This window comes from Aegilops tauschii, chromosome 3 (assembly GCF_002575655.3).
Source record: "Aegilops tauschii subsp. strangulata cultivar AL8/78 chromosome 3, Aet v6.0, whole genome shotgun sequence".
In the NCBI taxonomy this organism is placed as follows: domain Eukaryota; kingdom Viridiplantae; phylum Streptophyta; class Magnoliopsida; order Poales; family Poaceae; genus Aegilops; species Aegilops tauschii.
The window spans coordinates 261,370,274-261,389,579 of NC_053037.3; the positions used below are offsets into that span (position 1 = coordinate 261,370,274).

Below are 19,306 nucleotides of genomic sequence, written 5' to 3' on the forward strand. Positions count from 1 at the left end.
TAGCCCGTGGAGGGGTGGTTGAACCATAGCGGGTGGAGGAGCGGTGGAGGCTGGATGAACAGGAGCATGTGGATGAACAGTAGCTGGTGGAGGCAGGAGGGAGACACTGTGGATGATCAGTCGCTGGTGGAGGCTGGAGGAGGTCAACGGTGGATGAACAATAGCCCGTGGAGGCTGGAGCGAAGCAATAGATGGTGGATGAATAGTAGCCTGTGGAGTCCTGTTTTGTGGTACGCCACACCCGTCCCGATGAACAGGATCCCCGTTTCGACCGTAGGAGGTCGAAGAGAAGTCTGTTTCCTCCGTTTTGCGGTACGCCACACCCCTCCCGATCAACAGGACCCTGTTTTGACCGTAGGAGGTCGAAGATAAGTCCGTTTCCTCCGTTTTGCGGTGCGCTAGATCCCTCCCGGTGAACAGGATCCTGTTTCGATCGTAGGCGGTCAAACACAAGCCCATTTCCTCCATTCCGCGGTACGCCAGGCCTCGTTTCGGCTGTTCCATCCAAGCCGCTTGGCTCCCGATGAACAGGACGCATTCCATTGCCTCCCGATGAACACGACGACATAGTTTCTCTGTTCCGACCCAGCCAGTTGGCTGCCGATGAACAGGACGCCGTCGCTGCTCTCCGCTGCCCTCTCCATGTACACGAGCCCTGGCCGTATGTATGTGTGAGTAGGCGTTCGAGACCCTGCCCGTATGTACGTACGTGGCCGTATTTACTTTCTTGCACCCTGGCTATACGTACGTGTACACGATATTTACGGGACTGCGTGACATGCTACGTCCGCGCCTCTACTACGACACGTGCCCTTCCTTACTCGGCCACGGTTCATCGCTGCTGCCTGGAGATAGACCGATCGACCAGTATGTACATACATGTTCGCGACCAGAATGACAACGCTACATATGCTTCGACCAGGTGGGTCCTGACTGTCAGGGAGGATAAGGAGGCACTTCCTTGCGTGCGAAGTTATTGCTGGCGGGTCCTAGCTGTCAGGGGGAGAATCATTTTTTGCCCGCAATATGGACGTACTTCCTTGCATGCGAAGATGTAGTTGGTGGGTCCCAACAGTCAGGGGGAAACGTTTTTTTGTGAAATACGGTGGCCCGTCCGGTTGGTCCCTGCTATTAGGTGGAGGAATCATTATTTTACGCGTAATAAGGTTTCACTTCCTTGCTGTAGCCGTGGACCCAGCTGTCAGCCTCTCCATGTACAGTACTCTTTTGATGGAAGTCGTTCCTTGACCACATTGACCATGGCGCGCCAAAGAGCACCAAGGCGGTGGACGACGGCGAGGCCTAGGAAGGGGACGACGCGGAGCCGGGGAAGACGCGACAGTGGATGCCCACGCGGAGAGGAGTACGAGGGTTGACTGGTTCGGCTGCGGCGTGAGGCCGCCGTCGCCGCAGAATAACACGGGTTGTGGGTGAGTAGACAGTCGAGGGATGGCCTAGCTAGCGGTGGGAGTAGGGTGGGGTGGTGAGGCCTGCGCGGCAGCACAACCGGCCAATGGAGGCAGGAGCAGGCGGTCTCGCCGGTGCTGGTTTGGGCGGCTGGTGCAACAAGAGCAGCGATTGAAGAAGCAGCAGGATCATTCGATTAAAATCCAACGGTCACTGCTGCTAGAATCGTTTGTTGACTAAGTTGACAAAGCCATGCATACGCGTCAACTTAGTAGGCCCACAGGCCAGCCTCCGAACTGGTGCGCCACAAATGTTAGTGTGAGGAATCATTTTTTTCGCGTAATAAGGAGGCAGTTGCTTGCGTGCGACCATGGACCATGGGTGTCCCTACTGTCAGCCTCTCCACGTACATCCCTATTCCGATGGCTGTCGTTTGTTGAATGTTGAGCACGCCGCGCCTAGAGCACCAACACGGTGGACGACGGTGAGGCCTAGGAATGGAACGACCCGGAGCCGGCGAAGACAGAGCAGTGGATGCCCATGCTGAGGAGAGTATGACGGTTCACTGGTTCGGTTGCGGCGTGAGGCTGCCGTCACTGGAGAATAACAGGAGGTGCGGGTGGGTAGTGGGATGGCCAGGCTAGTGGAGGGAGTAGGGTGGGCCGGGGAAGCCTGCGCGGCATCACAGCGGGCCACAAAAGGAGGGAGCAGGCAGTCCCGCCGGCGCTAGTTTAGGCGGCTGGAGCAGGAAGATCAGAGATTGAAGAAGCACGTCGGCCGTTGGATGGACATCCAACAGTCACTGCTACTAGAATCGTGTGTTCACTAACAAAGCCTTGCGTAAACAAGTCAGCCTCGAAATCTGTGGCGTGTACAGCCCATTTGCTATTATTTTTATAATTTACTGCCCATTTGCTAATTCATATGGAATTTATTGCAGCCCATTTTCCATTTTTTGAATTGCTACCCATTTTCTGGTCAGTGCCAGGGTTAAAAAATTGAACTAAAAAATGTGCGAAATTTTTAAATTCGCATATTTTTGCTAGGGAACAAAATATTCTTAATCCAAAAATTAGTAGCCATAGTAAAAAAATTAAAAATAAAGTAGTACTATGTCATGTTAAAATCCAATGAAATATAAAATATCATTGAAGAACAAAAACAAAAAATGAAGCTAATTGCCCATTCGCTATTATTTTTTTGGAATTTGCAACCCCTTTCATATTGCTTTTAAGACATACTGCCCATACTCTTTGGCCAGGACGGAATGCTTCCCTCCTCGTCTTGAAAGATTTGCAGCCCAGTAAGTTGGGGAAAACAAATAGGCCTAGCTTGGGTATTCTTCAAAAAGAAATAGTGGGCTACCTATTTTCCCAAAGAAAAAACTGCTCGGCTAGTCGCGTTGTTAGACAGGCTACAGAGATCGCACAACCCAGTTTATAGCCTGTTCCTCCGAACAAATCCTCAAAAAAAGTTGTGCACTTCTGTCATTAATTGATATACGTTGACAATGATGTGGGCCCCAGATATGAGCAGGGTGGATTAGAGTAAAAAATGAGGGGTGCATCTGAGTAGTAAAAGAGGCGCTTGCTTGTGTTCGGGAGTGGACCTGGTGGGTCCATACTGTCATGCTCACAACTACAGTCCTCTCCCGATTCACTATGTTGAAAGGGCCGGACGGCGGCGCCGCGGCGAGCGCACCAAGGCGGAGGATAAAGTGGTGTCACCATTGTGTTGGGCTGGGTTGGGCATTCTTATCGAAAAATAATAATGGACCAGAACTATTTACGACGTTGACTATGATTTGCATGGGACCGCTGGTTGCAGGAAGAAAATGGTGGGAGAAAAAAGACTGGTCTCTATCTTTTCCTAAGAATAATATCGACTAAGTGTAACGACACTCTCATATGAAATATCCTCCTGTTAAAATTTGACTTTTCAAATCGTGAATTTAAAGAACTAGTGCATGAGCATTTAGCTTTATTTATTTATGTACTTATTTATGTTTAGGAGACCATGAGCATGTACCTGGGCTGGATTCATGCGAGGGCCTCCCTTCCAGTTAATTATGGGCTCCTCTATTGGGCCTTCGTCAGTGGGCTGCATGTTATCGACAAGTGGAAAACGTGTTCCGTACCCAAAATAGTATGCGCTACGTACGGTACGGGGCACTAAAGGGTTAAACCGTGCAACGACTTCCAAAACATTGTGTTTGTCGTTCAACAACACATTTATTCAACCAACAAACGAAATATACTACTGATTGTACATTGAAAATCGCAGCAGCAGCAACCTGGACTGGGGGTGCAACCGAAGCAGTAAGCATGCCAGAAGACTAAAGACGCATCTCTCTCTTTCGAACCAAACATCAGCCATCATTACAAAAGGGCTACCAAAAAAGAACAAGTGTGTGCATCAAACTACATAAAGATCCTACTACACCAAGTGTGCGCATCTAACTAACTGTCTCAGTTAGACGTTACTATTTATTAAGCTGTGGAGATTGGCTAACGGCTTGAACCAGATGGGTGCCTGACGGGGGAAATTCTAGCCAGCAGGTCGAAGTCTGATACTTGCGACCCTCTCTCCTACTTTGGGCTGCAGAGCGTGGCGGCACATATCAGGGTATGGTGCATGGAGAGACGCATGGTACGCTGTGTACACACAGTTTTGCCTGATGAACGAAACCGTGTTGCCATCATGATCCTTGCCGTCGGTTATCTCCTGGTTAATCGGATAATTCAGTCTGAGAAACAGAGAGCGTGTACCAAGGCAACTTACCAGCCTCCAGTCAAAAATTCCTGAAGGCCCAGAGAAGCTGGGATCCTGCTCAAAGACCTTGCAGTGACTGTGATTGTATTCCATGAAACAACACGGCCGGTACGTGTGAACGATCATCAATCGTTCGCCGTCGTCTGATTGAGCCAGGAACCACCTGCAACTGCCATGCCGCTTTCTTTGAAAGGTTTTGGGATTAGGAAGGGTAGGGACACCAGGTGGCCTACAACATCATATCAAGTTGGTGTCGAATAAAAAAGGGCTCGTACTGTAGTCAATCTTAAGAACAGCATGTTATGAGCATGAATATTTTTTCAGTAAATGTTTGTAGTAATATAAGAAAGCCATTATGATATCATAGGAAAGTAACATACTGCTGTAACAACCGTTTGTAGCGATGACTGGAGTAGGCCAGCAATACGTCAAGCCATAGAAGGAGTCCACAACGTAAATGAAGCCCTTGTGTTCAATGGCATTAGAGAACCATGGAGGATGTATGATCCTGCGATGGACGTGCAGATTTATCCACTTACCGCAGTGACCTGTCAGATAGGTGAGACCGCGGTTGAAGAACGCAATTAGCGCGAAGTCTTTATAATTCGCAGATCTTGTGGGCACTTGGCAGATTATAACCTTGAGCAAATCAAACTTGGTATCATGTTGGCTACTGTAAGATTCCGAGTATTCTGGGCCACGGTGCCAAAGCAGTGCAGTGTTAATCGAAGGAAGGGGGATCAATCGTCGGGTGTAGACCTCCACGAGCATCCAGCTGCCGCGACCATCGGCGAGCACCATCCAAAACGTGTTCATGTTGACCTAGTACATACCATTAATGTAGTTGAGGGTGACGGGGATCGGATCGCAGTCAAGGGGGTTGATGCTCGCCACCCTACCAATGTTATGTTGTGTGACACATTTTCTGAAGATCAGGTGGCATCAGCAAGCAAGGTGCTAGCTTAAAAAGCTCTGGCCCAAGGGCTTTGAGTAAATGGTACAGCCCCGACGAGCACGCGGCGAGCGGCATGGTACTGAGATTGTCCATACGTGAAACAATGAGCTTGGTTACCTCTGTTGGGAGCGAATTCCAGCCACTCTTTCGGCGGACGCTGCTCGGTTCTGCCATTGTTAGTGCTTGGGTTTCGGAAGAGGGGGGAGGCGCCTTAGCGGGGATGGAAGATTGGACGATTATGTGCAGACGAAGATGGAGAAGCGAATATGTACTACGGGAAGTGGACAGGTGATGATGACAACAACATGCCACTTGACTTACAAGACACACCCCAACAGCGTAGGGTCATATCAATGCCAGACAACTTGCTTGAGTGATCACGGTACTAGTACTCCCTACAGTACCTACTACTATGCCCTAGTGTGCATATAAAGTAGTGGAGTAGGACTCTGATCTACTACTAGCACCGGAGGAGTTGTATATTCTAATCTAAAATAGTTACAAACTTCAATGCCCGAGCGTGGAACGACTACGAACCGCCATCGGTGCTAACTCCAATCCCCAGCAAATGTTTGCCGGGAGACATGGCAGTTGCAAACGCCCGTGACGCAGTTACAGTACGTGTGTAAGGGTGGCGGGTTTTTCAAATACTATGGCTTAAAAACAGGCCACCATCGGATGGAAAGCTGACGGTTATGTGGGATTCGCCAGGATTGGGCTCATGGCAAACAATCGCCAGATATCATTACTAAAAAAAAGGTTAAAACACCCGGGGCTATAGCTTGCACCAGCTGACCACTAAAATGATACTAACATAGTTGTAAAATGGTCAAAGAACGTGTCTACATGGTGTTTGGAATTATATGCAAACTAGCAAGATGCCCGTGCATTGCACGGAACATTAAGATGCATTTTTTATAAAACACCTGTTGTGATTGACCCATGCGGGAGTAATCTCATGTGTAAAAACTAATGATATCCCGAGAAAGAGGAGAGATAAGGTGAGGAGGAGTGGGGCGTGGTGGTGATTTGTGGTCGGACTGAGCGGAGGCATGGGGATGGACAACGCCGGCCGAGTCCACCAAGCCAGATTGTTCGAGAGGCTTCCTTTTTTAATTGCTCAACAATGAGGTTGTGGGAGATAAGGATGAACGAGGGAATGCCTTATCTGCAAATGTGGAGAGAGGTGCGGGTATCTTTTTGCAAAATTGCCATAGTTTGCTTTCTGTCCGTCAGATATAGATCGGACGTTCTATATTGCACGATGGTAGGCACACCATCATCACCAACTCGGTTTTTTATAAGAGTAGAGAAGTAGAGAAGAGAGTAGAGATTAGGGACTAGGGAGTACTAGTAAGGACACCATCTACTGCTTCGTGTGCTACTCCCGCGCTCCATTCGGCGGGCGCAACGTCCCCTACCGCCACTCCTGTTTCATGGACGGCCTGGTCGATGCCTGCAAGGTGCCCTGCATCTACAAGAGTTTCGATTACGAGAGGTACGTCGATCAGCACTCGCTGGCGGAGCATAGTTCCAGATGCGCGCACACGCCCTGCTACTGCTATGAGTGCACGTCGTCGTTTGAGGGCTCGCCAGCGAGCCTCATGCATCACCTCACGGAACCGTCCGTCGATCACTACAAGCCCGCGGCGGTGAACACCAAGTACGAGACGTGCTACCCGTTCGCCGTGCCGGAGTCGCTAGAGGATCACTGCCGCCTGCTAGTCTCGGAGGAGGACGGCAGCGTCTTCCTCTTTGCTGTGGGCACCGGCGAGGCCCGCGCAGGCTGCGCCTCGTCTCTATAGTGTGCGTCAGGGGCAACGCCACTAATGCTGACACGAAGCTTGTGTACGGGTGCGTGTTCACTGTTACTGCCCCTCCGAGGTACGAGGGCGCCCAAGCCACCTCCATCGCGCTGACTGGGACTATGCCGAGCTGCTCCGTTCCTGGCAATGTGGACATGGAAGGCGCCTGGTATGATTTTCACCCCAAGATGGTGCACGGGGACTCCAAGGAGGTTCAGCTGGTCATATGTGTTACCAAGTCAAATGTGCATCATTAGTCTTCGCTCAATGTAATCCGCTGTCTAAGCATGAGGAGACTTCTTATTTACATAGTATAGAACCTTCCATGCATGATCTTGCTCTATTATAGTATCGCGCTTGAATAAAAGTGTATCCATTTATGGTTAGTCTAGAATCTTCCATGTATGCTTTTGCTCCATTAGAGTTCTCGCTTGCCATTTATGAGATTAATTGAGAATTTTTACTACAGTAATGGTGAAAGACTTATGATGAACCATTTCTTACATCTCCTCTGCCCCCTTCCAAGTCATCCTGATTTAATCCCTCCGTCTAGGTGTATAAGAGCATGGTTAATACTTAATAGTATAGCCAACTGTTGACTATAAGAAAGTGCCATGTCATCTATAGCCAACTTATAGCCAACATGTATAACAATTAGCTATAAGTATGTGCTACTTTATTAATACATGACCCACTTTCCACTCTCACATAGTGCCTAGGAGCATGTGCTGCAGCTGGCTCCTGCATGAGAGCCCGCTTACATTCTCTCTCCTATGCTCTCTCCTCCAACTAAGCATTAGAAATATTACTTTACTTCTTACAGCCTGCTAATTGTACCTTATTGTACTCGCTCTAAGTCACCTTGCGAAAACCAAATAATCCCAAAACACTTAGGCGCGGTGCATTAACTCCCACCTTGTTTCTTGTTTCTTGACATATCAACCAATAAGAGATGTGGGGCGTGCATGTTTTCAATGACTCAAGACTACCAAACACGACATGCAGTGGTTAGTTCATTGCATGCAATGCTATTAATTAGCAAATAGACATTAAGTTCTCTCGTTTTCCCCTCATTCTTGGTCACGGTGCACAACTTAAGATGACTTGTTCACCTAGACAAAGGGAGTACATTCATGGTCGTCTAGAGAAAATAAATAAAATCGATACTAAAAAATAAACAAAATAAACCTATCGAGACTCATTACACATGAGATGACCCCAACATACTTTGTCAAAATAAACAACTCCCCGATCAATGCATTTCACTGTTCCGTGCAACGCACGGGCACCTTACTATATATAGTAGGACCATAAATTTAACTAACATTATATATAGTACGATAAATGCTCATGCATGTCACCAAAAATTATATCATTGAAAACTATGTTCAAATACGAATCCAACGATATAGTTTTTGCTGACATGTACTAACATTTTGTCAGTTAAATCTTCTGTCAAATTCAATGGGGGACTAATAAACCACGATCGAGGTAGTACTAGTGTAGAGGGCGGCGCTGCATGGGAGTCTCACACCGCTCGTGGCGCGGCAGTAAAGCCGTCATATCACAAAACCCCACCACTCCCAGTAATAAGTGGCCTGTTAAAATGAACGGACAAGCAACCATCACATCCCTCTGTCTTTTTTGCATTTCATCTCTCTGCATTTACTTTGTCCGGTTCATGTCGCACACTCGATCCCTAGCTACTACTCCTAGGGCCAGTTCTTTTGGCGGCTTAAAAAAATAAGCCGTCTCTTCCCCAGCTTTTCCCATAAGACTAGTCATAGTGGAGAGTAACATAAGGCGCCTCACTCATTCATTTGGGCCTCTAAACTACTACCTCCGTCCCGGTTTATTAGTCACCATTGTAATTTGTGCTAAATTTTGACCAAAGATTTAACTCATAAAATGTTAGTGCATGTCAACAAAAGTTATATTATTTTTGGTGACATGCATAAACATTTCATTAGTTAAATTTATGGTCAAAATTTGACACAGATTACAATGGGTACCAATAAACTAGGACGGAGGTAGTAGTTATGGGATTACTAATCTAGAAGCCTAAAAGTACTGCCCCTGGTACTCCTAGTAGTAGTACTCAAGTTGGAATTCCAATTGCACGGCACAACTTGTTAGGCAAAAAATTCGATACAGGGTGTAAGAAGCGGTTTGGGAATGTGCATGCCTTCCTGACCAGTGAGATACTCCGTACAAAGTACGATAGAGAAATTACCACAGAGAAGGATCCTAAAACTATACAATCAAATGAGCATTTTTGCATTTCTTTTGCATTGAATCGTTTCACAAGCTTGACTAGTGCTGTTTTTCTACTTTTACAAAAACCGCATCGTAATGTTAAAACGTGCATTTGCACATACAAAAGTTATAGTAGTAGCATAGTCTGCTAGCATATATAGAGCGAGACGTATAGTGCGATATATAGTTAAGTTTGTGCTATATGCACGTACTTACAAAATGTGTACGGATACACAAGGTTTCCAAACTTTTCCTTTTGCATAATTAATTAAGGACACTAATAATTCTTGAATGTTTGGGATTTATCATTTGCGTCCCAAAACTAATGAGATCGCCTTACGAAACTAAATTATTCCTAATAAAAGCCACAACGCTCGCAGGAGCGCTTGCGGCGCGCCACGAGTGCCCTGGTGCGCGGCCGTTTCCCAGCTGCCGACACAACGCCTCTTCCTCAGCCTCGCAACTCGCGAGGTGCTGCTTGGCGGCTTGTCGGCGGGCGAGCGCGATCTCACCGGTGTGTTGATCCGGCGCCAACAGGTACTCCTCCTCGCTGGAAGGGTGCCCCGGTCCACGTACCGCCAAGCATAGATGAGGCGCTTGGGCCCGACTGTACTTAGGGCTTTGGTACGGGCGTCCTCCGCCACCCTCACAACCCTCACACGAGCCTTCTACCAAAGGGCCAATTGCCTGACTCTCTCGGATGCGACATAGGCCTGCTAGTTAGCATGCCTCGTGGCGCGCTTCTCTTCCTCGGCCTTCTTCTCCGCCTCTATTTTGGCGCGCTCTGCCGGAGGCAAAGCCTCCCACAAGGTGACCTCCATTTCTTTCCAAAGCTCCTCAAGGCTGGGGGGGCTCAGTGGGCGGCGTGACGTTCTCCTCGTAGAGGGGAGCCGACGCGTCCTCCAATGCGCATGCTGTCGAGACTGGGGACACCGACGCATCCACCTCGACGCATCGCGGCGAGGAGCGGAACACCAACGCGTCCTCCTCGACTAGTGGCGGCGAGGAACGGAACGACGATGCGTGACCGTCCGTGCGGTGCAGCGAGGGGCGCCTAGGGCTTGGGAGGGGCGATGCCATGGTGCAGTGGTGGATCCAGGATTGGAGCAAGCAAGCCCCGGGCCCAAAAAAAAATTTGTCATGAGAGAAAAACTTAACGTCCATCAATCTATAGCTAACTCAAATATGGCTCAATTGCACAACAAAATTAGAATTTAAACTCAATGCTTAAAGATACAACAAAATAGATAAAAAAAGATGAGAAAAACTACGAATAGTGCATGCAGTAAAAAGAGTACCAAATCAATGGCTTGCTTCGTCAGTGTCTTCCATAACTTGATCAACGATGGAAGAAGAGCCAACACCTTAGGGAAATGAAAAGCAAAATTTCATAAGAGAAGACATAAACATCAAGTGAAACAATTAACATTGTACAGAGTTGAAAACTTACTACTATGACGAGGTAAAATTCCTTTGCGAGATCTACAGGATTGAAAGCGATATATAATAGCATCATCATCAACTTTTGCAAATATTTCTCGCTCAATATTGCACACCATGGAATAGATCAACCAATCATCACCCATCTTATTCCTCAACCAATCATAGCAACAGCAATATTTACATTAAATAAGCAGCAGCAATCCAATTGGTTCATTCAGGGTTACAACGCCATGTACTACGGAATTAACAGTAGCTTCTGCAAGCATGGAACACCTCTACGGAATGCAATATTTGACATCTCTACGGAACATTCAAATAAGAAATAAGCAGCAACACTTCAAGTGAAATTGGATGTTGATCTTCAAAAAAATTATCAACAGTGGGCATTACCAAATACCAATCCTGAGCGTTAGTCCTCAGTCCTGTCAGTCCTACTGGGCGTGGGCTGGAGCAGAGCAGGAGCAATGAGAGGCCGGACCGGAGCAGAGGCAGGAGAGCTAGCTGGCACGCACCGAAGCAGCAGCCAGCAGGGGACCAGGCAGGGCGAGCGACGGAGGCACGGAGCAGCAGCCAATAGCAGGCGAGCGGCGCTACGGTGGAGGGTGTGAGAGAGCGGCGGAGCAGGCGAACGGCAAAGGGAGGAGGGGAGTCACCGGAGCCAGTCCTGGCCGGAGCGGAGGGCGGGAGGGGAGTCACCGACGGGCGTTGGTGACTGCCTCAACGCACGCAACCTAACGGGCATTGGTTCGTGGCTAGGTCTGCGAGACCACGAGTCGCGGTGAGGGGTTCTACCGTACTGGGCCAGGTATAGTTGTGTTAATCCCCGGGCCCATTCAAAAACATGCCTATATATAACTAAAAAAGGCCATGCCCCGGGCCTGGGGCCCAGATCCGCCCGTGCCATGGTGGTCGACGTGAGAGGGAGGGGGAGGAGATAGCGATGAACGTGAGCGTTCTTCTGAATGCCGTGGGAGGTGCAGTATTTATAGCGAGCAATGGCACACCTACGTAAGATTTGTTGCGTGATTAACATAATAGCTACATGGGCATATTTGTTGGAGTAAATTACGGGGGAGGGAAGGGGTGAAAATATTGCTGGTCACAACAGATTGGACGAGCGCGGGGGGAGGAGAGTCATGCATGCAGATTTTTTCCACACGGGGTGGAGTGGTGGGACTGCCGGAGGGAGAAGGAGAGTCAAGCAGGTAGATTGTTTTCACACATGGAGAGGAATAGATTTGGAGACGAACGGGCTTCCTGCAGGTATGGGGAACGGTGCATAATAAGTCATCTTGCATGCCGGGCTAGGTACAATCTCAACTCATTAAAAACATACACGCCCCACACACGTTCAGATTTCAAGGTGCACTAAATTATTGCATGTGATGATTAAGGCTAGCCATAGTGGTGGTATCTTAGTTGGTATCATGCACACAGGAATAGCAAACATGCTGATGTGGCAAAGAATTAAAGAAGAGAGGGGGGGGGTTAGAGTAACATAGGTATAGGGATGAAAATGAAGCGGAAAGTTTCTGTTTTTCCCGAGGAAAAATGGAAACGGAGAGGAAATATGAAAACGGAAATGGAAATTTGCAAAACGGAAATGGAAATGGAAACAAAAACAGAATGGTGTTTTCCGGTGGAACAGGCGTGGAAACAGAACTTTCCATTTCCGTGAATATGGAATTTCCGTTTCTAGTATAGGCCCATGGCTGCTTTGTAGCCCAACTACCAAAGAACACACAATGAGACGCTGAGCAGGATGGATCATTTGAGGACCAACTTTTACTACCACACACATACTCAATTAGACCTATACGAAATTGTCATGTACTACTATAATACTACCCTATGTTGCTAACACAACCATATTAATTTGTATCCATGTTAACAATTCCTTGAATTTGTTTGTTTTTCGTGTGTATTCCTCTATGATTCAAGGGGGTTTTAAGTTCCGGTCAACACACAGTTTTTTTCCTTGTCCGCTCTATATTCGCTCCGTGTCTATTTTCGGTAGTATCTATTTCCGTATTCATTTTCAAGGTTTCTGTATTTGTTTCCGCTTCTGTAGAAAAATATGAAGACAAATGTGGTAGCACCCAGTTTTGTCCGTTTCCGCTCCATTTTCATCCCTACATAGGTAGATACCGTATCATTTTAGATACTATGCTACTTTGTGTCATGCATGGCACTATAAAGGTAGTCCCGTATCATACACTAGTATCATGCACATGCTACTAGTATATGATACTTTCCCCAATGAGTAGCCTAAAGAGAATATTAACTAATCTCTACTCTTATAAAAACCAGAGTTGGTGATGATGGTGTGCCTGACATCCTACAATATAGGCCGTCCGATCTATATCTAACGGATAGGAAGGAAACTATGACAATTTACCCGCACTCCTCTCCACATTTGCAGATAAGGCCTTCCCTCGTTCTTCCTTTTCTCCCACAAGATAAACTAATCATACAAATGCATCTTGATGTTCCGTGCAACGCACGGGCATGCTAGTGCATGTAAAAATCTTTGTCATTTACTAGTGTTCATGCATGCATGTAATGCGATAATGCATTGGTAAACACATTTTTTGTGAAGAACGAGAGCATTAATTGAGTACTTTTGTAGACTACAAAAACTATTCCACCGCCTCTATCTTGGTAAGAGTAGGTGAAATTTTTGAATCGAGCCCTTTAAACTAGAAGGGAGGTAGTAGTACTCTAATAGCTAACCTTGTTGTGATGACTACATAGGACATGGCACACACCTGGACGGAGGACCTAGTCTGCATTGTGCATATAAGTTTTGTTTGAAGTCAATGTACCTCTACTTTGACCAAACTTATAGAAAAATGTATCAACATTCACAATGTCAAATCAATATTTTTATACTCATTATGAAATGTAGTATCATAAAATATATATCTGGTATTGTAGATATTGATATTTTTAGTATAAATTTGGTCAAAAACTTTCCAAACTTTGACTTGACACAAATCTTAGGCGGAGTAAAAAGGACCAGAGGGAGTATCATGCATGCGGAGTAGGCAAAAAATTGCTCATTTATAGCCGTCCGAAGTCTCAACGGGCGCGACCGCGCGAGGGAGGCGAAGGTCGTGGGAGGCGCGATGGTTGACGAAATTAAGTGAAGTTACATGCACGCGCTGGCATGGCGTGCGAACACGCAGAAGCTATACCGTTAGGCCTACAATATGGGTCTAGTAGGCATGACATCTAGTGGGCCCCGCATAGTACTCGAGAACTCTTTGGGGGCATGCAGCTATTTATCCAGTGAGCAAGCCAACCACCCCACGCCGTTCTCATGCCCTACTCGTCCCCATTTTCTACCTTACAACAGTTCGCTCCCAGTCGTCCCGTCCTTTCACATTACACCAGTTCAACTTCTCCTAACCCGCCTCCAAATATCCATGATCGCCATGAGTACCAGGTTAGAACCATCAGCGGCGATGAGTTCATCGTCATCTACACCCATAGATCCGTGATGGTGGAAGCATGCCTTGCTCGCTTCCTACGCATGTTCCAAAGTTCAAAGGATGAGTGGGTCGCTGGGCTAGATGTTGAGTACACCACAGTCCTGCAAAGCGAGAAGCTTCTAAAGGAGGCAGAGAAGAAGAAGCCTGCCGTGATCCAGGTTTGCGTACATAACGTGTGCTTGGTCTACCACTTATGCCATACCGACGTTAGGTGCTAGGAATTTGAGTTCTTCCTCAAGGACAAAAGAGGGAAATTCATTACTGTAGACTTTACGAACGACAGGATAGTCCTGGGTCGGATACCCTCGCTGTAGGCCAGCCCTTTGATCTCCAGAAGGCAAGCCTGGTGTCCTCCTATCAGCCTTCAATGCTGACCCTGGCAGCAGCCATGATTGGTCCTTCGTATGCTCAACTGAAGAAACCTCACCAGGAGTTTCATCGTGCATGGGAGTCGAAGACAATAGATGAAGATCACATCCTGTACGCAGCAACGGATGCCTACCTTTGTTTAAATATCTACAAGGGTTGGATGAAGAAGCAGAGCCCAGTGTCCGGTTCAAGCAAAGAAGTGTCGGCGAAGAGGAAGAGGGACGAGGACGAAGTCGAGGACGAAGTCGGGGACGTGGACTCGGACTCCGAGTAAGGTGGCAGTGCCGTCGCTCATGCTGGTTCTACTGCAGTGTCAAGCGGACTAGTTGCTTAGTTTTATTTCAGGGGTGTGTTGTGCTGAGCCCCCAACAGAACTATGTTTATGTTCTTTCTCGTTATTTGAACTCTTTAGTACGTACAGTAGTACTAGTATGTCTTACTACTGTTCTTCTTGTAGTTGGTACTACTGCTCGTATCTTCGCGTTCCTACTGTCACTACAAAAAAATACACTTCCGTGATGATACGTGTTTGTCACAGTAGGTCGCGTTTTTTGTCATGCATGTACATCCATGACAAATTTAAGACAGAATCAAGATAGTCATACATGTGTTGTCGTAGAAGTGTTCCATGACATTACCAAAATTATCATCACGGAAGTGTCCACTTCCATGACGATAAATCGCGCGTCACAGAAGTGCTTTCGTCAAGGGTGACCGACACGTGGCATCCACCGTAACGGAACGCCGTTAAGCTATCGGGTCCGGTTTTGGATCCGATAACCCATTAACAGCCCCGACCAATGGGGATTTTCCACGTGTAAAGTCATCATTGGCTGGAGGAGACACGTGTCAGGTCCGCGTTGGCACAGGTGTCACTCATCCAATGGGCGAGACGCGCCTATGATATGTTGACACGTGGACCGGCCCATCAAGCTTAAATGGGCCGGCCCAACTGAAGGCCCACAAGATTTTACGGACCATAATGGGCCGGCCCAGCTAAGGGCCCACGAGATTTTGCGGACCATAATGGGCTGGCCCAGCTAAAGGACCACAAGATTTTGCGGGCCATAATGGGCCGGCCCAGGTAAAGGCCCACAAGATATTTGTGTGCCATAATGGGCCGGCCCAGGTAAAGGCCCACAAGATTCTTCCGGATCATAATGGGCCGGCCCAGCTAAAGGCCCATGAGATTTTGCCGACATTAATGGGCCGGCCCAGCTGTAGGCCCACAAGATTTTGAGGACCCTAGTAGGCCGGCCCATTTACTGGCTGCCATGTTTTGGGCCAAATGCCGGCCCATATTTGATCCGGTCCATTAATGGCCTGCCACGCTCCGGGCCTAATAGTGGCCCATATGAGATCCGGCCCGTTAAAATCCTACCACGTTCTGGGCCAAATTACGGCCCAGATCAGGTCCGGCCCTTTAAGAGGCTTTGGGCTCAATTATGGCCCATATCAGATTCAGCCCGTCAACTAGACACTATGCTTTTGGGCCCACTTGCTAAACGCCCACTTAGTAATTCGGCCTGATATTAGTTTTGGCCTGTTAAGGGCCCGTTTAACATTTCGACCCTATATTAATTTCGGTCTGTTAAAAGCCCGTCATATAGTTGGGCCTAACTACGGCCCGGTTTGCATCCGGCCTGCTCGCAGTCGATATCTGATTGGGCCAAACAAGGACCGAGACAATTTTGGCCTATTAAAAGCCCGTGATTTGATTCGCACAATCATGGGCCGGGGTTCATTTCGGGCTGCTGCCGGCCCGTGAGCTGTTCGGCACGTTTCAGGCCCAACCTACATCGTGATTGCATGACGGCCCGATTATGTACCGTAATTTTACGGTTTGGCCGGTTTACTACGAAGACAGGATATATATACAGTAAAATAACTGCAGCATCGTGAATAAGAAAAAAACCTAGACTATACAATAAAGAAATTAGGGCATATTACATCCACTGGGCATCAAAGTTCGCCACTATGATAATAAAGCACAAGCAGACAGCAGATTACATACACTGGGCATCAAAGATCGCCACCAGTGCAAATAAACACGCCGACAAAATAATATACAAAACCGACAGCACTTCAATAGAGTTCAAGAAAGGTTAGCCCTGCTGGGGAGCTGCAGCGCAAGCAGCTGAGCAAGATGATGAGACTGCGCTTGTTCAACACTTATATCTTCCTCACTCTGAAAGATAAACAAGCAGACAGATGACAAGTTTTGCACATAAAAGTATCAGTGCTGACAATTCATCACATTTCTTACTGACGAATAAAGTGACACAGTTTAAAATTGCATTAACACAATATGGTATTGTTTAGGTCAAGACATGGCAGGAAATGACATTGTGAAGGAGTTGGAAGCTTCACGACACCACTGGATTATAGATCAAGAACTCATAAGTATCAATGGTTAGTGTGCTGTCAATTTATACCATTTCAGATTGGCAAATAAAGAGACGGTTTACATAATAGTAGAATGATATGACATTGTTCATAGTTAAGACATTGCAGAATATGACATTGTGCTGTAGTGGGTAGGTTCACCACACCACTGGATTACGGATGAAGAACAGAAGCATACATGCAGTGCAAAAGAAGATCACTTGCTCTGTATAGTTTAATTTACATGGTATGAAGAAGGAACTTGGTTGTACAACTGAAAACTTAAATTGAGAAAGGACAAACTTTTGTTTATGAACTACATAATAAACTTTAAGCAAGCAATTTGATGCAAACACCAAAAATAAATAGTTGTTGCAGTCATGCCTAACCAAATGTATACAACAAAGTTTGAAGGCTTGAGATGGACAAACTTACATTATTGGTGAAGACATGCTCTATAAAGGCCTTGTCCATGCTGATGGGGGGGCAATTCAAGAAGTTTACCACAGAATCTTCTTCAAAAGCATTGCCTTTATTCTACATTTTGTTAAGAGTAAATATAGATGTGATAATATATGAAAAAATGGAGAATATTTAAGATAAGATGAAGAGTGATGCTACATAACCAAGTAGCTATAAATGTAAGTGCAGCGATACAGGCAAAAGGTACAACCAAGAGCAATGCACAACTAAACTTCTTTAGTACCAACCTTATGATAAGAGTAAATATAGATCTGATGTGTAGAAAATGGAGGGCAAAGGAAAATAAGCTGCAGAGTGATGGTACATGAACAACTACCTGTCATTATAAGTACACTGATAAAGGACAGCATGTACTTACAAGAACAATGCAGAGCTTAAAAAAATTGGCATTGGATATATTCTACACTAATGTAACCATTCATACAGATCGGATAATTTGGAGCGAACAATTGATAAGAAAGCTATCATGCATACTGCTGTCACATAATGAACCAGGTATGTATGCAAGTACAGTGATACAGGACAACAGGTACTAACAAGAGCAAAGCAGCGGGCAGCATATTTGCGATATCCTGTCGTTCTTCTCAAACCGGAGTTCTTCTTCGAGCAGATTTCCTGCAAAAAAGATCCGTAAGGCACATGCGGAAAAGTAGAAGTTCAAATTGTCATGTGATTTCATAGACAGTACCTCATCCTGGGAATGAGACCAGTGCATAACAAGGTTTTTCCATTCAATGTCTTCTAAATTTAGCACAGGAGACTTCACCGGAAATTCGTTTATAGACTTGCCATCAAAGTGTGATTTCCTCAGGTAACACCGATACTGCTGCAATGCTTCCTTGAAAAGCACAAGCAAGCTTTGCTCGTCATGACTATACAGATTGACCCTCGCCTAGTTACAACAATGTAATGTAAATCATTGATGTGTTCAATCAGCAGAAAACAGGAAAATAATAACCATGAATAATAGCACTTACACGTAAGTTGGACAGGAAGATGTGAAAATGGTGTTTGTCTTCACAATAATCTTCCCATGATGGGAATATATGCATGTAGTCCCTAACAACATTGAAAGCATTGTCTTTTAAACTGGGAATAAATGGAATGGGGTTCCAATCTGCAGGAATTGGCCGTCTCTGCAGTTGGGATAGGTCTTCGGCCGGTGGACTTGCTGTACTTTTTGCTGGAGTGGGATTTTTCTGTGGTACAGCTGGTGCTATGGCAAATGAAATCGGTATACCTTTTGCTGGAGTGCATGTCCTGTGTGGTGGGGCTAGTGGTGTGGCCAGTGAAGTATGGGTACAGTCTGCTGGAGTCGGTCCTACGTTTTGTGTCACTGGTTGTACAGCCAATATAAGTGGGGTGTTGTTTGATTTCTCCGGCACCACCACGTTTTTCAAGGACTTTGCTGGTGCTCCTTCAGGTTCGGCAATCACCCTCTTCCTTTTTGATGTCTGATGCACAAGAACAACATTTGAGTGGAAAAACATGGTATGATGACAGATGGAATATGTATTGATAATGGATGGGCATGGCATCTCGACATATATGATGAGTAAACTAAGCAGATGGCGGTGCAACAAAGTAGAAGAAATGCAAGACAACATATGCAAGATACCCGCAATCAATAAAACATTGCCAAATTAGAACAGGCACCTTGATGGATGAACAGGACAGGCCATCTGCCTTTGACTCCTCGAGGTTAGAATAGTCATTAGGATCATATTCTGAACAAGAATCAACGGGTGGGGAGCGTATGAGTTTCATTGCATCCAGAATGGCACTCAATGCCTTGGTGCCAATTTTGTAAGTCATTGCAGTGTTTAGCTTCAAGAGTGGACTGCTGCTAGTGCGACATAAAGCAGCTACACAGATCATAGTGTAGATATAACGAGAAAACCTTATGCATCAGAGTAAAATCAGCAAAGTGGAACTTG

At 46.5% G+C, this 19,306-nt stretch overlaps 2 protein-coding genes across 2 annotated transcripts; one reads left to right on the forward strand and one right to left on the reverse strand.

Annotated features, from left to right (window-relative positions):
* The first annotated feature begins 6,570 nt into the window (after positions 1 to 6,570).
* Positions 6,571 to 7,196, forward strand: LOC109739055 (uncharacterized). The gene is made up of 2 exons (XM_020298130.1): positions 6,571 to 6,830; positions 6,920 to 7,196. The coding sequence occupies exons 1-2, from the start codon at positions 6,571 to 6,573 to the stop codon at positions 7,194 to 7,196; spliced, it is 537 nt and encodes a 178-aa protein (XP_020153719.1).
* Positions 7,197 to 16,402: 9,206 nt separating this feature from the next.
* On the reverse strand, positions 16,403 to 18,819 carry LOC141020977 (uncharacterized). The gene is made up of 5 exons (XM_073495931.1): positions 18,347 to 18,819; positions 18,058 to 18,261; positions 17,907 to 17,984; positions 17,322 to 17,423; positions 16,403 to 16,689 (listed from the first exon to the last, which is right to left on the reverse strand). Exons 1-5 carry the CDS (start codon positions 18,419 to 18,421, stop codon positions 16,597 to 16,599), a joined length of 552 nt encoding a protein of 183 aa, XP_073352032.1. The 5' UTR covers positions 18,422 to 18,819; the 3' UTR covers positions 16,403 to 16,596.
* Positions 18,820 to 19,306: the final 487 nt, after the last annotated feature.